General features: G+C 32.2%; 1 protein-coding gene across 2 annotated transcripts in view; it reads left to right on the plus strand.

The window, feature by feature from the left end:
* The window catches only part of LOC143244892 (tyrosine-protein phosphatase 69D-like), a 295,265-nt gene that overhangs the window by 101,042 nt on the left and 171,646 nt on the right, over positions 1 to 22,577 (plus strand). For both annotated transcript variants that reach the window (XM_076490367.1, XM_076490368.1), the window contains exon 2: positions 18,947 to 19,249. In XM_076490367.1, the coding sequence (XP_076346482.1) occupies positions 18,947 to 19,249 (303 nt within the window). The remainder of the gene's footprint in view (positions 1 to 18,946; positions 19,250 to 22,577) is intronic.

Below are 22,577 nucleotides of genomic sequence, written 5' to 3' on the forward strand. Positions count from 1 at the left end.
AACCGATAAAATGTTCAGTTATATTGAGACAAATAACTGTTATTGGTTTAAATGAAATTTAAACTTAATATTTTATAAATAACAAGTATATTGAAGATGTAAGTGGTCTTTTAGAGACCGTATAATAAAAAACTAAAATAACATGGAAATTTATAGTTTGGAAACATTTAAATTGCTAAAACAAATGTATCACTAACTAAAAACTAATACAATTTGTTAAAATAACATTAGGCATGTAGAAGATTATTTAACATAATATCGTGTAAAGTTTAAAGTAAACTGTAGTAGTTCTTGTATCTCCATATAAATAGATACATATATCATATTACAAACTGCACCACGCTGAAGTATCCTTATTCGATTGTATGTCACATAATTGTTACCATCTACAAAATTTGTATAAATCTTAGCCATTATACTCTAATATACGTATCAAACACCTTTATGTTTATCTGATACAAATAATTATAGTCTACAAAATATAAATGCACGTAGATTTAGACACAACATATAGTAATCTTAGTTATTGCTATTTACACCTACATGTTTTTATAACATGTTTTAATCATTGCTGCCTACAAAATTTGTATTAATATAGTCCGTCCCGTGCGCTAGTTAATTTTTACTTGTTTAAACAAATTATAAGTGGATAATCAAAATTAGAATACTAATTTTTCTTCCTTCTTTCTTAATGTGTCAGTTTATGGTACAATGGACAGTTAAAACAGAACATAACACAAGGTCTGCTTGTGCAACAAAATAACAGACAAATTTATGTCTTCTCAAAATCTCACACTCACCTTCAGAACTTCTGATGTATAATCAGGTGTTTAAAGGGTCGCAGCTTCTCTTGACGGTCATAAAGGACAGGGTTCACTGAGAACGAGAGTAGCAATGCAGATATATTGTTGGTTGTAAAGCTTGTTATACTATTTGTTTGATAATGATTTGTTTACTTTAAGGTCTTAGAAGTGTTGTTGAGATTCTATTGTTTTATTATGATATTACTTGCTAGGTTATCTCTTCGTGATAGGCAGTTTGGTTCCCATATGTCTCCCACTTAGCAATTTCTTCCTCAAATTTATGCCCCTAGGACGTGCGCAGAGCACGTAGACATTTCACACGGATTATTCTACAGAGATTGCGCTGCTGCATAAATATTTTTAAAACATCTTTTCAGTATAATCCTACATGTGAAAACGTGCTCAGAACTGCAGTCCCCTGCTGAGCGGTAAAGTTCCTCATAAAGCAGCTTCTTGGTGCTTCAGGTTTCGCGAAGTTTCTAAGACGCGTTAACTTATTCCACTTTGTAGCGTTTTATAACCTTATTCATCTATAAATTTCATGTCTCAAGTTTTATGAACAAACTTTGAAAAGAGTTTTTACCACTAACCACTGTTGTAATAAATTCTAAAGACAAAAAAGATCAGAGACTGTGGCATGTAGCTACTTATTTATACACACGCTTTAAACTCTGAGTGTAATCTGAAAGTAATTTACTCTCATGGTCGTCCATCTCAGCGTATCTAAAAACCTATTTATTTACGCATGTACAGCAGCTGTCAATACTTTTTTTTAAAAAAAATTGTGACTTTGTCAAAATATTATTTTACTCCACTCTTCCATAAATATAACAACAAGCAAATTTCACCTTTATTCGATCATTTATTTTTCACTGTACACGTTCTACTTCTGTCATTGTCAATTCGTGGTCATAAACTAAGGTTCTCTCTAAGAATGCCAAATTATACTGTAAAAAAATAAAGTACTTTTCTTGTCTGCTTTTGTTCGTCTTCTCAGTTTCGTTATTTTTTTATGTTTGCATCAATATTATTTGTATAATAACAGGCAAGAAATTATGTTGAACATTGTTTTCTGTCAATACTTTTTCCAAATGATAAATGAGAAAGGATTAAATTTTTGCAATCGGTTATGTACTGAAGAAAGTTACAATAAAATCCCTGTGTTACAATAAATGGAAATTATTATCAATTTCTAGGTGGGGATTAAATGAGGAAAAGTAACAATCATAACATTAGCCTAAACGAGATTGGAATCTGAAATTCTAATGGTTTTATCTCTTTATATATATGTATATATATATATAGAGAGAGAGAGAGAGATATTGGTTTCATACATTAGCTTAGTATATTTAATTAATTTTGAATAATTATCAATTCAATATTTTCTTATATATCATGAATATAAAAAAATTTCAGTTTTACTTTAAACTACTTCATTTGGAAATACACATTTACATTGCGTATTTCCTCTGTGTTTTAGTTTTTCAAATTATTTTCTTGCTTTTATTGCCAAGAATAACAGTTAACTAAAAATGCAGTATTTACATAAATGAGAAAGAAGACTCGAAAGATAATTGTTATTGCACAGAAACATGTGAGCCTGGCACGGACAGGTGGTTAAGGCGCTCTACTCGTAATCTGAGGGTCGCGAGTTCGAGTCTCCGTCATACCAAATATGCTCGCCCTTTCAGCCGTGGAGGCGTTATAATGTAGCAGTCAATCCCACTATTCGTTTGCAAAAGAGTAGCCCAAGAGGTGACGGTGGGTGATGATGACTAGGTGCCTTCTCTCTAATCTTACACTCGTGTAGCTTAGTTCGAAATTCAAACCAAACCAAACCAGAAACATGTGATGTTTATTACATACGTTGTAATTTCATATCTAAATTAAAAGTATCGAAGACTATCTTGTATCATTTATGTCACATTGGAGTACTTCAATTAATTCATTAAATCTGTTTTCACCCAAAGTGTACATTGTATTTTTTTTTATATGCATGTGTACAAATGTGATTCAAGGTTTTCTGTGCTTCACTATAATTCAATATAAACTTACTAACATTAATGACGACTACGTTCTTTTTCTGTTGGAAAATAGCTATAATTATGAATTTCAGACATAATAGTATAGATGATAATTTTAATAAACAAATAGCTTAGTACGTTGTCACAACAATCAATACCCCAGCAACTTATCATGAGAGTAATAGTATCTACCCTGTATATCATATAACATTTCCTACATTTTTATACCAGAAAACCTCTTCTTTTCCGGTGCTGAGGTTTTTCCACAGACACTCAATATTTATTTCCTTTTCTTTCTTTTTGTTCAACTGATGTGAATGTTTTTTTTCCTGTCATTGCCTTTTTTATCCCATTATTGCTCTGTCTTTCCTTTCTGTTTCCTTTCTATCATGTTATCATGCTTTGTTTTCTCTTTTTTTAGTTTACATTCAGATTTTTATGATTCATCATTGTTTGTTTTTCCTCTATTCTGTATTGACACCTTATTTTTTACATTTTACTTTCTCGTCTTAAACCTTTTTTAAAACTCCTTTACCTTTATATAAAGGTTTGTGGTTAGCTTTGGCAACACAATCTACCAAGATCGTAGAACACATTCCAACTGCTTGCTAGTGAATATCTAATCTTGTATTATAAGCATTCTACTAACTGCAGTTTCGAGCAACATCAACTTTTCACCCATCCAGTCGAAGATAGGTAATGTTTTCCAATGAAGCTTTATACTGCTATAGATATGAAAGACAGTTAAAAAGGGTATTTGCAAGTAACAAGCTTAGACAGAAAGCTTTCGTAAATAATAATGGGTTTGTTTTCTTTTAAATACGTAAAACCTTCAAATTTAAATACCTCTAAGCTATTAAAATGATACAATTATACGTGTTAATTGACTTCATATATCAGGTATTCTTTTAAAGGTGAAGATAAAAGCAATCAAATATTAATTTAATGAAGGTTGGAGAATTTTATTCATCATTTGAAGAAGGCATGCCAGCTGTGAACGATGTAATATCAAATTTTGTACCTTACTAGCTCAAGTTCGTTAAATACCCGTAAAATGAAGGGAGTGACTGCTTCCCACCTATCCCTTGTACGTATGGTCTGTAAATAACCCAAATTAGAGATTTTGCTCGCTCACAAAGTAGAATAATTTCAATTTTAGTTGAATCTTTATGCAACTTTATTTTAGTTTTTTAATCATAAAAAAGCTTTTTTTGTCTTTGTAATATGTAAAGCTTTATTCTTGAAAATAGGTACAATAAGCACGCCAGCTAGCACTTATAAAATCATAAGTAATATATATGCATAATTCGGAGACCTAGAAAAAAATCTCTTATCATATTCACATTTTAAAAAAGCGCATAAACTTGAAACCTTTAACATTTGTATAATATTGTGAGATACAATTGTATAGAGAAAATAATGATTTTTAGAATGAAATGAATGAATGTAAAGTGATTTTCAAGTTTTATTCTACACTATTGCGGTATCAAAAGGGTGTACATGCGAGTTTATATAGCACACACAATGTGAATATTTGTATAATTTACAGTCTTAAAGAAATGGCGCTGCTGTATTCAAAGGTGTATTGGTTAAACTATCTTAGACAACATGCATTTAAGTTTGTGACTCAGAACGTACGTTACAACCATGCTGTCGTATTACAACTAAAATCATTATCGATGTCTTATGTGTAAACCCATACACATGTGCAAATCCTATTTTAATGCGGTATCTAAGACACACTACAGCTACAAAAATGTTTCTGAACTAAATTCCTCAATTAATATCATTCTTCAGAAAGCACTAGCCAGCAGAGCAGGCAAGCTTATCTAGTCAGATAAAAAATTATGTATTAAATACATTATTATTGTTTCCACTTCAACCACAATCTACTTAAACAGTGACTTCTACACCCTAGTGCAGATGGCTAATTCATTACACCAAACTGTGCACTGACTTGCATGAAAGTTACTTAAGAAAGATGGCAATGTTTGTTTCTGTCATTCCAACAATGATAATAAGAAACGAATATCGTTTAGATAGTCATAAGGGTAGTACGAGATATACAACTGTTGTGATAACGTCACACATCGAATATATGACGTGCTTTCCTTTTTGAGGTCAAAACTGAACACACAGGAATTGAGAGTTTTATTTGTCTTGAAATTTTTGCAATAATTTTTGTACACTAAATCCAAAAATGATATTCAAATCAGGTCACATTTTGTTTTGATTAAAATGTTTATAACTACCGGTTATAGATTTCTCTAGACCTATCTCGACACGAGTCTTGTCGATCATTTCAAACTCACAAGAAACAACATAATAATGAAAAAATGTGCATTATAATAAAAGAAATAATAATTTAATCTAAGTAAGAGATGTGTTTGGTACATAACAAAAAAAATGGAACTTATTGGTGAAGCTGAATTATAGAAAATGCGCTATAAAACTAAAACAACTTTTATGAAGCTTAATTTGTAGGCCTGTGATAATAACAACGTAGTTAAAAATTTGACAGGCGTTACTGTTTTAAATCAGAAACTAAATATAAATCTGTGTGCTTTCTGCTTTTTGCAGCCCGGCATGGCCAAGCGTGTTAAGGCGTGCGACTCGTAATCTGAGGATCGCATGTTCGCATCCCCGTCGCGCCAAATATGCTCGCCCTTTCAGCCGTGGGGGCGTTATAATGTGACGGTCAATCCCATTATTCGTTGGTACAAGAGTAGCCCAAGAGTTAGCGCTGGGTGGTGATGACTAGCTGCCTTCCCTCTAGTCTTACACTGCTAAATTAGGGACGGCTAGCACAGATAGCCCTCGAGCAGCTTTGTGCGAAATTCAAAAACAACAACATCAACAAATCTGCTTATTTGCTCTGTGATTTGTGATTTTCTACGTCGATGAAAAGTTAAAGATGTCAAGCTTCGGACCACGATTGTACTTGATTACTAAGAAAATCTTTTGTGTCTGTGTAAAAGGGTTAAACGTCAAGATCATATATTTCTTTAAAAAAATATTACTAAATCAACGTTCATTTTAGATATAAAACATATGTATGAATTAATTTTAAGATTGTAATTATTTGCATTTATCTTTTTCTCTTAGTTTTCTAAATAGCAGTTATCAAATATATTAAACATTCAAATATTTGTTTCTCCTTATAATGTGAAATTTAAATCACATTAATACATAAATTTTATTTATTGCTATTATTACTTTGAGACATTTAATTTGTTGATTTCTTCAAGCCTACAAATCCACTTTCCAAAAATAGAAAAAAATGTTATAAGCTTATAAATTATCATAGTCGAGTTGTGTTTTCTTATAGTAAAGCCACATCGGGCTATCTGCTGAGCCCACCGAGGGGAATCGAACCCCTGATTTTAGCGTTGTAAACCCGTAGACTTACCGCTGTACTAGCATGGGGTTGTCATAGTCGACTAAGCTTTCTTTTGTTTTTACTTTCAACTACATTAATTAGAATAATAATATATTATGCTATATAATCATTAGTTCCCATATTTCTTTGAAGTTAAGACACATCAGTATTAATTACGTTATTGTTTGATGCTGGTTGAGAGATGTGATGGGTCTATTGTTTGTATAAGTCAGTGGTTCTTAACTTGGGTTCAATGGAACCCCAGGGGTTCGATGAGTCAGTCTCAGGAGTTCGATGGAGGTCAATACACACGCACTGTGTCTGTGCCCATTCCGTTCACCCCACTCATATGATTCCTGACGTCATGCTCCACTTGGCTATCATTGGCTGCGGCCGATCACATCACAACACTTGTCCTTAATATCTGTGCTGCAGAAAACTTCGTGCGCTTAGCAGTCGACTTGTGACTGTAGTAATCGTACGTCATTTGTGATTTTTTCTAATCTTTCAATCCCTTCACACTAATTATGTCGAGCGAAAACAGAAAGTGGTCGGATGAATGCGTACGTATGGATTCACGTGTATAACGGAACATGATGGGAGTCAGCATCCTCAATGCATGATTTGCAACGCCAAGTTGAGCAATTCTATTCTAGCACTGGCAAAACTAAGAAAACACTCCCTGAAGCTGCATGGAGATGGGAAATACAAGAACACAACACTTGCTGAATTTAAGGTAAAGAGAGCCAGGTTCGATGAAAAAGCTGCTTTGCCTGTTCTCGGCTTTGTATCCATCGACAAACCGATCCTCACAGTATCGTACGAAAAGTTGCGTACTTGATCGCAAAGCAGGACAAACCACACACCATTGGTGAAGCACTCGTAAAATCAGCTGCATTGAAGATGGCGAATATCATGCTGGGAAAAGCTGCTGAAAATAAGTTATCCCAAATTCCTCTTTCAAATGACACCATCAGCAGCAAAATAAATGACATGAGCGATGACATCTTGGCTCAAGTAGTTGCAGATCTGATTTCAAGCCCAGCATAATTCAGCCTTTAACTTGACAAGACCACCGACGTTTCCAATCTAAGCCATCTTGTTGTATTCGTGCGCTATGTGAAGAACGACGAGATAAAAGATTTTTTTTTATTTTGTAAGCCTTTACAACAACAACTAAGGCAACCGACGTGAAGAAACTTGTGGAAGACTTCTTCAGAGACAACAATCTTTCGTGGGATATGGTTTCTGCAGTTTGTTCGGATGGAGCTCCAGTCATGCTGGGACGAAACTCTGGTTTTGGTACGCTGTTGAAAGCCAATGCATTATACATCATTGTAACGCACTGTGTTCTGCACAGGCATGCGTTGGCAACAAAAACCTTGCCTGCAAAACTGGCAGAAATATTAAAAATTGTAGTGGAATGTGTGAACTTTGTGCGAAATAGTGCCCTGAAGCACTGCATCTTCAAAGAGCTGTCTAATGAAATGGGCTCTGAATTCGAGATACTTCTGTACCATTCTAACGTTCGGTGGTTATCCTGGGGAAAGGTGCTGAATCGTATTTTTGCCATGTGTGTGGAATTAGACCTGTTTTTGCGAGAGCGCCAACACTGTCATGCAGATTGCTTCGAAAAATCTGAGTTTATTCTCATTTTGGCGTACATGGCCGATATCTTCAATGCTCTAAATCAACAGATGCAGGGCGGTGGAGTCAACATCATCGAAGCGGAAGAAAACCTGAAAGCTTTTAAAAAAAAACCTACTGTTATGGAAACGACGAACAGAGAATGATAACTTCGCAAGCTTTACCCTGCTGGACGACTTTGTAAGTAAGATCGAAGATGTGTATGAAATCGGAGACATTTCTGTACCCGGGTAACTGAAGCAAGCAATTGCCATGGACTTAGATGAGATCGCAAAGTCTCTCGACAGATACTTCCCCACCAAAGAGTCATATCCAGCATGGGTGAGACAGCCGTTCAGGTTTAGTGTTGCGACAGCAGATATCAATGATGAATACCTCGACGAAATAATTGAACTTCAGCAGGGCCTGGTTCAACAGCAACTTTTCAGAACAACAACGCTCTCAACGTTTTGGTGTCACCAAATCGTAGCGTACCCTCTTATTGCTAAGAAAGCCTTTGAGATACTCATACCGTTTGTTACAACGTATCTTTGCGAGCAATCCTTTTCGAGGATGGTAAACATAAAAACAAAGAAAAGGAACAGACTTTGTTACGAAAATGATATGAGAGTAGCACTTGCCAAGGTGAAGCCGCGCATTTCTGAACTTGTCTCTGAAAGGCAACAGTAAAAGTCACATTGATTTGCAGTAAATATTCATTGAGTTATGTTTTTGTGTGAAATTCATGTTTTGTTCTTTGAATACAGTAATATTGTGTGCAACTGATGCGTGGTTCATTTTGTGCACTAATAAAATATCTACTTATGTTTTGAATTTGAAAAAATCATATTTTATTTTTCCAATTACGAAGAGTTTAGTGAATGCAAGTACGAAACTTCCGTGGTTCAGTACCTCCAACAAGGTTAAGTACCACTGGTATAAGTAATGTAATTTAAGGTTTCTCACCCTTTTGGACCCACCAGTAGCACAGCGCTTTGTCTGCGAACTTACAATGGTAGAAACTGGATTTCTATACCCATGATGAGCAGAGCCCAGATAGCCTATTTTGTAGCTTTGTTGTTAGCTTCAAACAAATTCACCTTTTTGGTTACATTAACAGACAAAAGACGTGAACTTTCTGGCATAGCTTTTCGAAGCTCACTTGTGTAATTATATTAGAAATAATAATTATTACATTTAATTTATATACTTTTAAGAAATGCCTCTTAAAAGTAGATTTAATTAATGATAGATAAATAACATAATATTTTTATATAAAATGATAATTCAGAAAAGTAGACGTTCGGATGTTTTTTCTTTAAATAGCTTTATTAAATAAACATTGATAGGGAGGAACTCACTTTTATGTTGATAAAGGTTTCGAGACAGTTTGATTGGATAATTAAAAAAAAATATTATAAATTTACGACGTTACAACAAGATTTATTCTCTCTCAGATACAAATATGTTACAGCGTTGTTAATAAGCTGTCGGCCCGACATAGCCAGGTGAGTTAAGGCTTTTGACTCGTAATCTGCGGGTCGCGTGTTCGAATCCACGTCACACCAAACATGCTCGTCCTTTAAGCCGTGGGGGCGTTACAATGTGGTGGTCAATTCAACTATTTGTTGATAAAATAGTAGCCCAAGAGTTGGCCCTGGGTGGTAATGACTTAGCTGCCTTTCCTCTACTTTTACACTCCTAAATTAGGGACGGTTAGCGCAGATAGCCCTCGTGTAGCTTTGTGTGAAATTCAAAAGCAAACAAACAAATAATAGGCTTTCATTTTCTAGCATGCACATGTATAGAGTGCTTAAACTTTTCTAATATCTGCACTTTTATTCTGTCTCAGTTCGTAATAATAATCATGGATATTTATTTTTTCCTCCAGTTTTTAACGATTTAAAGTTTCATTTTAACAAATTTACTTCCAACATAAATGAAAAACGAAAGCAAACGTTTGACACGACAAAAATAATTATTTGCTATCTTTAAAGATATTTAGAGTTAAAAAAAAGTAGGGAAAAGTATGTATGTGTTTGATCATTGTCAATAGCAGATGGGCCAGAAGTATTGAACAACGATTTTGTGCACTCCTATCCTTTTACCTCATTTAAAATTCTAAAGACTCCAAGGCCTACTTTTTCTGCTTCAAGTGCAGATTTTTGTATTCCTGTAGTCGAAGCAATGTGTCACATGGTTGTTCCTATATGAAGATGTAGACTATAGAAGTGTTATCGGAACTCTCTCGCTATCCATTATGTGCCACATTACTTCTCTTCGAAGAGTGTTTAGATGGCAGACTGTTACGTGAATGAAATATCTTTCCATCGAAAAAGACATAAAGGTTTAACAAAAACGATTTTATTCTCTGATTATATATAAAATAGTAATCGAAGTAAGTATATATATATATAAACATAGCGTATATTTTTATATATTTTCTTATAATGATTTTTCCGTATTATAGCTTCTTAAAAAGAAAGTCATGAAAGAAAAGAAATATCACTAAAATGAAAAGAAAGTGCTTAGCTTGTAAATTTCGATTATATCGAAGAATTTGAATAGCTGTTTCTGCTAGGACACCATATAGTAGTTTCTTTTTAGATAAAATGAAAAAAGATTGTTATCCAGCGTATATACGAATACTTATACCAAAGTATTTGTTTAATACTTTTAAAATATGATACACTTTATATGCTTTACATTAGTCACATCATAAATAATGAAAGCTCTCGATTACTATATTTATTTATAATTTTATTATTTAATTTGTTTTCCATCCAACACTGGATCTTCACATTCCTACTCTATGGTAACAGTGAAATTTAACATATAAGTTATAACTGGGTAATGACAGGCATTCGTACTCTTTACAAAGTAAAATATATTTTATACCACGAGAGCAAGTTTTAGTATATGGTTTCTATATAGAACACATTTTTTATTTGTCGTCTTTACTTAATTTTTACATAAGTGTTTAACGTTAGTGGTTTAAATGATCTACGTGTTAATTCTCTCTAAAACGTAACCCTACTTTCATAATGATTAACAATAATCTTCTCTTAACACCAATCTGTTCTAGTTATTGATGTTTTCATTGACACGTAGTCTTATGAAATGGGCGCATCTTGCTCAATCGTACTGAAGATTATCATCCGGGTTAAAGTAAACAGAATTTACTTGAATCCCAAATATTTAGATAGACAGCTCTACCTTAAAATAGTGTTAAGCGCAAAATAGTATGTAGAAATTATGGTTCAAAATAACCATTTAAAATTTTGTACATAAAATTACCCATAGAAGAAATGCTCCATCAGAATTACTAGTTCAATAAACAAAACAAAAACTGCTTATTATAAAGTTTATTTTATTCGTTATTGTTTTTAAATATCTTGGTATGTTTTGAAGCTCATTGGCTATGGTTCAGTTACTTGAGTAAGTTTTGAAACTTGTAGGCTATGATTGAGATATCTGAGTAAGTTTTTTCAGGGAAATCGTATTTCATAACACATTAGTTATTTCTCAAGTTAGATTTAAAGTGGAAAATAATAAAAGCTTAAACTTCCCTTTATTTTCCTGTAGAAATAAGAAGGAAAGTAGCAGTTACAGAAGCCGGTTATGTGTTATTCATTTTCGTTCGTTTTCCAGATATACCTATACACAATGGTTAATGTGAAGGGACGATGAATCCAAAAATTCTTGGTACGACACAAGTTATACAAAAACTTATTTCGCATCTTTAGAGCCGAAAGTATGCTATGAGAGTGACGCTTAAATCTAACTATTAAAGTCAGGCAAATATTAGTTCAAATGTTCGCAGTGGATGTTACTGTCCATACATGTTTTGTCTACCCTATTAGACCACAAGTTTGGAGAGCTATGCTTTTATATCCCTTGTGAAATTTGCGCAAAAATCCTGAAACTAATAAATACGTCTTTACATAAGTCTTAGTTTAATATCAATAATGAACAGAATGTTTATGATGTCAGAAAAATACGTAGATTCAAGAGACCATGACACATAGTGATAAATATCCTATAATCCGAATGTGATCGAAAGGTAGGATTTTCTTCTTCAGGGCAAACATAAAAAAATTGAAAAGCTAGCAACTGATATATGTATATGTATATATATATATTAGTGAAATTAAATAATTACACCCAAATGAAGCCAAATAAGTAAATAAAATCATGAAGAAGGCCTGCGTTAAAAACAGCAAATCCCAACCTCTGATTAATCATATTATAACCATAATTTTTGGCCATAAACAAAACACGTGAAAATTAAACAAAATACGCTGCGCATTTAAAAAAAAAAAGATCCTAGGGTACAAGCTACAATGTGAGATCCTAAAATGATCCCAGGTTTTGAAGGTGACTGCGGTGAGGATGCACCGTCTATCATAGGCTACACTGCAAAATAAATTTTTTTTATAAGTTTTAAATGTGTATCATAAGTTCCTTTTACCAAATATATATATGTATACATATATGTGTGTGTATGTATATTCATATGTTTATCTGAGTTTTTTTTTAATTCAAAGTGAATGTTTTACAGAAAGTCATTGTTATTTTGCTTAGTTTCTATCATACTAAGTGGATGGAATGCACTCTACAATAACTCATTCATTTAGTTTATATAATTCAGACATAAAGTTTGAAAGTTTTACATTAAAGCAGTTTTATTGGTATTTTGTAAGATTGTCTAATAGCGTATGTATAAATCATAAATTGTACTAAATTACAATTAACGTGATACATTTGTGTATAGTTTGAACATCTTACGTTAAAATGAAAAGCCTTTCAGTTTCAGATTACAATTTATTGCGAGTTGGTGTATGCAAATGTCATTTATATCTAGTAGTAAATGTTGACAAAAAATAGCATTGTAAAACACACATAACAACATGGACTGTGTACTGTAATGTAAATGACTCCTGATAAGTTCGACGTTTGTTTCCACAGGTTACATAAATGTAGTACCGTTTTATTTTAAACAGAAAGAATGTAAGCTCTATCTCAATCTTACAAAAACATTTAACTTTTCCATGAATGTTTTATTTATAAGACAAGCATAGACAAATAATAATATTATGATTATAACAAGCACAGTTTCTTGGAAGTTTAATCCTTGTTCCCTTAAGTCAGTGAGCGCGTTAGTTAACATTAAATTTATAAAGATCTAATAAAGATGAAATGTCATTATAGTACTTCTTGAAACAATCTATTATCTTAGTATGTGTTTAGTTAAAGAGAAAATGTGCTTTAAACTTGTATATGTAAATGATATACGATAGACAAAATTGCTATTTTCAATTGTGAGGTATGTCAGAAAGTTATAATTACTATATATGTTATTAATTCTAGTGATTTGAATTGTCTAGCTGGTTGGCAACTGTTGAAATTTAATTTGTAATATTAGAAAAAAATATAAAAATGTTACTTAAATGAGTGAAATTTTGTTGTACTGTAAATTATTATGTTTATTTGTAGTACAAATAATTATTATATAGTGTTTAATAAATCGTGAGTAAAGTTAAACACAAGAATGAAAAAGAGCTATATTACTATATGTGTAAATTGCTAATATCGGAATCTTCCTAAACTGTAAAATCAAACAGTAATACATTATAGTTAGTGAAACATGTTTTACAAATGTAGAGTTTGAATAATTTACTCATAAAACAATATGAAATAGTCGTTTTCAGAATCATACTACATAAACTAACATAACTGTAAAAAGTACGTTATGCAATTTAGATATAATATTAGTTCAAGGCTTTCAGTATTATTGAAGTGTTAAGTATAAAGCTGGCCATAAGTATAAAACCAATGTTGAGAACTCGACAGATTGAAACAGTGGTTTTCGAAATATAAAATATATGATATATATCTATCTATAGTTTGAATATTTATAAAACGATACAAAACAATGAGATTATAAGTTATTTTGTTGTAAGCGATAAATATTTATAGATTGAAAACTTTAGGTTATCATGAAAAACAGTTCTACTCAGGAATATACAGTATAAACTAGTATAATGTTACAAACCACATTATGTAAATTAGATGAAATATTAAATTTAATTATTATTGATGTGAGAATACAAAGTTGGTGACATAATCACGTTGAAACACATTGATATCTGCTGATCTGCAACGCCCTCTTCACACTAGATGGCCTCGCCATAGTATACTTTAAATATTTCCACCTTAACAACACGCCCTCGGGTGATATAGCTTGTAACTATCACATCACGAACTACCAGTTCCCATTTCATTTTCTTTGTAACACGCTCTCTGGTGCCATTTCGTATAACATGACGTCACTTGTTGTCTTGATCTCAAACTCTCTCTCCCTCCTCATTGTCGTCTGATGACAAACAGCATGAGGTCTCATTCTTAGGACTCCCAAGCGCCGATATAACTACTCCCATTTATGACATTAGTTTTTTCCATGCCTCAACCTTTCATTGTTGTTTTCCATATACTGAATATTCTACGATTTTAACCTCGAAATAACGCCACGTTATTATAATTAGATGTTGAAAGTATCAAAAGGAAAAACGTATACCTCCGTCTTTATATTCGTATCATACACACTCAGCTATTAATTTGTCATTTTGCCTGATCAACATTAACTTGGAAGCAGCTTCATGGTAAATATATAATTTATCTCTATTTCAGAAATATTCAGACTATCAGTTATAGATCTAATGTCCCTTATGGGCGTTAAAAGACAATAGCTGTTTATTACTAGATTTTTGTAAGCTGTCAGATTCTCAATTACACATTTAAAGGGAAAATGTTTGATAAATGTATTCATAACCTGCAGATTAAAAATAAGTTAATATTGCAAAAGACTACTTAAATTTAGGGGTCGGGTTAGCATATCCAATACTTCGAATACAAATTACTTGAATGAAATGAGTACCTCGTGAAATATTTTTTTTAAAAATGGTCAGGAAACTAATATAAAAAATAAATAGATATGGAAAAATATCCAATAAACAAAGTGTATAACACATAACAATTTCAAATTAGATGTGAAGATTTTTTATAAGAGTCTTTATAAAATGCCATCTAACAGACATTGTAAACAATTGAGTATTTTGCCTTTTATCTGTTAATAAAAAAGAAAAATGTAAAACGAATAGTTGTTAGATACTTCGTGAATAAATATACATCATTAAACCCAGAATATGTAGTGTGTCAACAAAGATCTGAAAGCGTGGTATCAGCAAGAAACACGTATTTTTTTTGTTTCTGCTATTTCGTAAGTTACCAGTTCTTGTTCCTTATAAGCTTATGTTTAAGTCTGTTTTACAAGCATGGTGTCACTGCAATTTTACGTTGAATGAATGTACCATCTTCAAACACTTACAAATGTAAGCGTCTTCTGTTGAATTATTCATTTTCTTTCATAATTTTTATTTGCGTGACGATGTTAGATTTTCAATTTTTGTTTGTATTCGCCTTTGCTTTAAAGTTCTATTCTACCTAACATGAATGCAGTTTAACAGTTTTAAGTTTCCTGCAGTGGATTTTATCAACGGTCTTTTTTAAGAAATTAATAACTTTTGCCTGAAAGTAAAAAGCATAAAAAAGTAAAGATATATTGTAATGTTAATAATAATGAAAGCGTTTATATTTTCTTCTTTTTTTCTGTATTTGTGTGTATTATGCGTATAGTAGTGAAATAGAGTTTATCATACAGTACGTAGAATCATTTTTATGTTTCTCTTCTCTAAACAGAGATTAATTAATGCTCAAAGCTATTGTAAAAATTCAGCTTATTTATTTCCATTCACGCCAGGTTAATATACAGAGCTAAGTGATTAAACTTTCTGCACTTCCCCTATAAGTGGGATTTTCTTCTATAACGAATAATTTTTTAGCGACAGTTAACGAAAACATTCTGTATGAATGTATAAACAAAACTTAGTTATTGTGTCTAAATATACACCATGTCTCTGATCTTATTTAAAACAAACAATTTGCCTTAAAAGATAAAATTGTATATGTGTGTTCCTTCGATGGAAAAGTGAAAAGTTCTTTGACTTAGAATGTTAAAATTTGGGGTTCAATTTACCGTGAGAGCAAATCGCAGATAGTCTGTTGTGTAGCTTTGCGCTAAAAAACGAAAATAAAATCGTCTCTGTATATATATGTCCCTTAGTTTTAAATCAGTACTTACTGAAACTTTACTAAAGTTCAATTATATTTGTATAAACGGGCAACTAGAATGTATTTCTGTACAGGACATGTGAAATATACACCCATTAAAAACTGAAATATAATTAAGAAAATCCCAACATAGTTCAAGGAAAATAACCCATTGATTTACGACTAGGCAGAACTTTAACAAATATAAGATGAAATATGAATCTGTTTTCAAAAACGTTACAGCTAGACTCAGTCACAGTCGGTATCTTGTTAAGAAAGTCGTTAAAACTTCTAGCCTTTACTCGTGCAAAAAAGTATAATGAAACTTATTATGCTAACTTTATAAATTTTATTGATTGAAATCTAAGTATTTGATATGTAGAATAACACAAACTATCAGTCATTCAAAAACTGTCAAACTTCAAAAACTCTAGTAGTAACAAATTCAGAAAAGAAACTAATATATTCTTTTGTAAACTCCATCAAAACTGTTTCAAAATATGGTGTACTAATGTATCAACTAATGTTGATTGTTTCTGAAGTAGAAGAACCAGTAGAGGTTTTTGGTTTGTGTAACATAGATCATGAGTCATATGTTAGCCTAATGCATATATTAAATACGATATTATTACAACCAAAGATGCCACCTAAACAGAAGTGTATAGGCAAAAAAACTTTTGTGTAATTTAGTGTTTCATAAATACTTTACAGAGAATTTAGAAAATTTGGACCATTTTTTAACGAGAGTTACAAACAATATTTAAAATTACACGACTGACGATAAGATCAACTCGATTGGGTCAAAGCAGTTAGTTAAGTTGTTGGCTTTCCATTTTTATAGAAATTTATGTTTTTAGATATGTCCTTGAAATGTAATTTACGTATTAAACATACAAAGTGAGTCACGTCCAACTTGTTAAAGGTATTACGATCAGTTCAACAGATTTTGAACTTGTAACTAAGATGACGTTTCTATTTTTTTAATCGTATAAATATTTTAACACTGATAAAAGATGGGAAGTAAGCAACCTGAAAAAAATAATTTTGTGGAAATCACTTTAAAAATATACATTTTCATAGGTAAGTTCTGCTATTTGAAAAATCATAAATCTTATGAAGACCAACTGTACATTAAACTGGGAGACTTTACCACAAGGTGGCGATAGCATAGACAATGTACAGAACTCTTAACTATTTTGCGATTGCTCCATAATATTGTTAGAAATAACAACTTGATACTGCATTTCATGATATAAATTTTCAGTACACGGGAAATTATGATAATAAACAGGAACTTTTTAAATGCTACTTCTTATTTTAAAAAATCAAATTCTGCTTAATTTAAGGTTTTTAATTTCCCGAAATACTAACTTATGAAATCGATAGTGTCTGTAGAAATAAATAAAAATGGTATGTTTATCACTCGTGAAAAACTGGAAGTTGACTTATTTAATTTGTATATATCAAAAATAATTATGTCTAAACTTATTCACTAAATTTGTACCCAACAGCAAAGAAAAACCGTAAAACGTGGGAAACGGGGACGAGTATCTCGTTTAACTTAAGCATCGTTACATTAATACTAGCTACTGTACTAAACTTATTCACTAAATTTGTACCCAACAGCAAAGAAAAACCGTAAAACGTGGGAAACGGGGACGAGTATCTCGTTTAACTTAAGCATCGTTACATTAATACTAGCTACTGTACTAAACTTATTCACTAAATTTGTACCCAACAGCAAAGAAAACCGTAAAACGTAGGAAACGGGGACGAGTATCTCGTTTAACTTAAGCATCGTTACATTAATACTAGCTACTGTACTAAACTTATTCACTAAATTTGTACCCAACAGCAAAGAAAAACCGTAAAACGTGGGAAACGGGGACGAGTATCTCGTTTAACTTAAGCATCGTTACATTAATACTAGCTACTGTACTAAACTTATTCACTAAATTTGTACCCAACAGCAAAGAAAAACCGTAAAACGTGGGAAACGGGGACGAGTATCTCGTTTAACTTAAGCATCGTTACATTAATACTAGCTACTGTACTAAACTTATTCACTAAATTTGTACCCAACAGCAAAGAAAAACCGTAAAACGTGGGAAACGGGGACGAGTATCTCGTTTAACTTAAGCATCGTTACATTAATACTAGCTACTGTACTAAACTTATTCACTAAATTTGTACCCAACAGCAAAGAAAAACCGTAAAACGTGGGAAACGGGGACGAGTATCTCGTTTAACTTAAGCATCGTTACATTAATACTAGCTACTGTACTAAACTTATCGTTTTGAGAAACATGCGCGACAAATTGTAATGGAAGTCGGTCGATACTATCACTTATATAACCTAGAAATGTAAAGCCAAACAACACACGTTGGGCTGTATTTTAAGTTTAAAAGAATGTAATACTCCGTGGGTGTGGTTGCAGCAGTGAAACCTTTTGTTATTATAATAAAACCATGCTTATAAAGAATTATGTATAATAGATTAAGTTGTACTTTGAATAAGCTAAGCACTAAGTAAATTCCTTGCGCAAAATACGTAATATTGTGGATGTGTTTTATACGGCATTTAAACGTTATTGATAAGTATATTCAAATAGTTAAATATCGTAGTGCTTTGTTTTGTCGAACAATTAGATAAATACTTTGACTTGACTATTTAATGTTGCTTTATTTAATACCTGGATGTAATGGTTGCGTCTATCAAATAATCAGATATTGTGTCAAAGGTAAAATATGCGATCACGTGCTGTCTTTCGAATTTACAAATGCATTTTTATCTTGTATGATATGTGTAGAGAGCAATAACGTTTAACATAAATGAATAGTCTAATACTTAAGCAGGTTATTGCTTGGAAAATATAAGCACTATTAAGTATGTGTGTTATTTTCATAATATTACTTAATACTTTTCTCTAAAATCTCATTTCTAGTCTCCCCCTCCATCCTAAAACATGAAGCAGTTCCACCACTAGTTGCCAACTGCTCCAGTACTGTTCTCACATGCCAAGTTGACATTCCTGCCCCGGCAGTGGACATCTGGTGGACATTTCGAGGAGAAAATGCGTCTAAGTTACCCAATGTTAAGATAATCACGGATCACGCGAACGACGGCGTGTGGAAACTTCAGTTACTCTGTCCCACACCGGAGCATGCCGGGAGTTTTGCATGTAATGCCCAGTCCAAGAACGAGAGCGAGTTAGTCTATCGTAAAGAAGTGACAGTAGAGGTGTACGGTAAGTAGTTAGTTCCAGTTTCTAGCAGTAGTTGCTTAGCAGTGTGACAGTAGTTGTCTTGTTCTTGTCTTCACTAGAAACCCTCGTGCGTCCGTTATTCCGAGCAGCGAATAGCAGTTACAAACAGGGAGTATTGATGCTGCCAGCATGTACATAGCATCTATTATATGTAAAATTGATAGAAACGTGATTCAAGAAGTTTCGTGTCTTACATAAAGTTTTAAGATTGGAATTACTCGGTATTATTTTTACTTTTAATAGAAAAATATTGGTTATTTTGAAATTATGATAATTGGAATATTCCACTAACTAATGCATCTATGCTTTACGGTACCGATACAAATGTATGGTTTGATATATATATATATATATATATATATAGGATTTTTTCCTGGTAAGCAAATAACATTAATTATGAATATTATTATCTACTTTTCTTAATGAGTCTGCTGTAAACGACTAATCTTGTTTATAATTTCACTGTGATACTTCATAAAATCAATCTTCAATTTTTCACATATTATTGTCTTTATACTCAGCAATATCATGCTGTTCTAATGATCAAAATTAACTTTAAAACGCTTATTTTTTGTGAAATTTTAGTTTTACGTTTGACTGCTGTAAGAAACATCTTTATAAGAACTTAAGTGTTTAATAATATTCGTAAAACACTGAAGGCCTTGCTTTCAATGCTTATCATATAAGCTAGTTTGAAGGGGACAATCCAAGAACAAAATTTGTGCTAAGTAAGATGCTATACAAGTTTAACTTCATACTCATTTCCATGCACTTTACGATATTTTAATAAAATATTGTTCTCTAATGTCAGTTTTTCATAACGTTTTTGTGCAGTTAGTACCAATCTTGATATATGTAATACTGTAATCCTAAAAATAAGTAGTTTTCAACTGTCTCTGATACCAAAAGAAAATGTGGTAAAACACTTGGACAGCTAAGTCAGGTTTTCGAATAATGAACGGTCTTAAAAATTAATCACTTGTGTGCATTAATTTAAAAATAAGATGATTTCGACAAAGAATGCTGTGTATCATGCTGACTAACAACACATTCTAATTACATATTGCTTGGACGTTGTGCTGACTTTCCATAATTAATTATCTCACGATCGTTGCGGGAAATATATGAAAATGTAAAATAAAAATTGCGTATTAGCGGCTTTTTATAGATTCTGTGGCCATAAAATGATATTGTCATATGTATAATATATATGGAAATTAATTCAATTGTTTATGTTTTAATTAAACGTTTCATGCCTATAGTAACATCGTGCCGCTTAACGAAAAATCTTTTGTAACCCCTATATACCTGTTTGGCAGTATTACTGCACAGATTGGCAGATAAAATATATTTCCTAGCGTTCTTAAATCGAAGTTCATTAGTCAAATGAGTAACAATTAAAACACACAGAGGAGAATGTAAAATTATCGTTCTTTATTTTTTTATAAGTTGATAAATCCTTTACGGTTGAGGGGCCTGTCATGGCCAGGTGGTTAAGGCACTCGACTCGTAATCTGAAGGTCGCGGATTCGAATCCGCGTCACAACAAACATGCTCAACCTTTCAGCCGTTGGGGGCGTTATAATGTAACGGTCAATCCCATTATTCGTTGGTAAAAGAGTAGCCAAAGAGTTGGCAGTGGATAGTGATGATTAGTTGCCTTCCCTCTAGTCTTACACTGCTGAGTTAGGGACGGGTAGCGCAGATAACGTTCGAGTAGATTTGCGCGAAATTAAAAAACAAACCAAATAAACCTTTACTGTTATCTAAAGACGCAAGTCGTTTAATTCTCACTTCACTGAATGCTATAGGTTAAGCTACAAGATGAAAATGCTGAATCTAATCTTCAAAAATTATCGTTGTAACTTGTACGTTAGGCCCGGCATAGCGATCGACTCGCAATGTGAGGTCGCGGGTTCGAATCCCCGTCACTCCAAACATGATTGATGTTTTATCTGTGGGAGCGTTATAATGTGACGGTTAGTCCAACTATTCGTTGGTAAGAGAGTAGCCCAAGAGTTGGAGGTGGGTGGTGAAGACAAGCAGCATTCCCTCTAGTCTTACACTGTTAAAAGAGGAATGGCTAACACAGATAGCTCTCGCGTAACATCGTGCGAAATTCCAAACAAATCAAACCAAAACTTGTGCCGCTTTGGAACACAGAAAATATCTTAAGTTAAAACAATTAATGTATGAAGTGCACACTTGAGGATAAGTTTTGTTGCCGTATTTTGTGCTAATAGTATAAGTACAATAAAAGTAATTATTTAAAGTGAACGGTCAGTAAAGGAAAAGTCTCCTAAATCAGTAAGTAACAAGAATACTCCAATAGATAAATTAATTAGCAGGTTAATTGAAACCCAATAACAAGGAACCCACTTTTAAGCAAAAATTTTGTGAAAAGTTTTATTATAAATGTTCAACGTTTCGACAAGATTTTGTCATTCTCAGTTACAAGTAGTTTAGAGAGATACACGAGTATTAGAAGCATTAGACCAACTAAACTAGAATAACTAGTACAGCAAAATGTAATACAAGTAATCAGTGATAATAAGAGATGTTTTAATCTTTAATGATTTTATTTTGTTAGTTATATGAATCATAATATTCTTTAACATAATATTATTTATTATAAAGGCAGTACATTATTTCGCATGACTATTTCTTTGTTGTTGTTGTGTCTATCTTCACAGTACTCATAGTTTTTAAAACACTTTTGATTGAATAATGCACATTTAAGTCTCATACTATGGTAGTGTTAGTTTAACGTTGTTATTTGAAATCTTAATAACGTTTGTTCATCTAATCAAGAACTAGAGAGTGATTTAGACTTCTTGTTTTACCCCACCTCCCGATTAAGACTTGATAAATATCCAAAATATAACATACAACCTATTCTGTATGAGTTTGGTTGCTTGAAGAACACTGATTTAAAATAAATAAAAGTGGAGCACTTGAACATTAGTAAGTTATTCAGAAAAAAAAACAACATTTTGCTTGATATCCAAAATTTTAAAATGTTTGTATTAATTAACAAAGAAATATTCAAACCACTTACACTGTTTTTTTTTTTTTGTTCTCTCCTTTAGTTATTAGCTAGATTTTTAAATAGCTGGAACATTAGACTTGAACGTTTAACAAAGTATTCACGGGAATTCATTCTATTTCCCTTTTTTGATATTACAATAAATTTATATTTACTATTATCCCAAGTAACCATGCTGAATATTACGTAAAGTACTTTTATGTATGTAGATATATTTTTTTATTAATTCATTTAAGTAATATTTTTCCGTTTATAAAGTAAATG

This window comes from Tachypleus tridentatus, chromosome 2 (assembly GCF_004210375.1).
Source record: "Tachypleus tridentatus isolate NWPU-2018 chromosome 2, ASM421037v1, whole genome shotgun sequence".
Taxonomy (NCBI): Eukaryota; Metazoa; Arthropoda; class Merostomata; order Xiphosura; family Limulidae; genus Tachypleus; species Tachypleus tridentatus.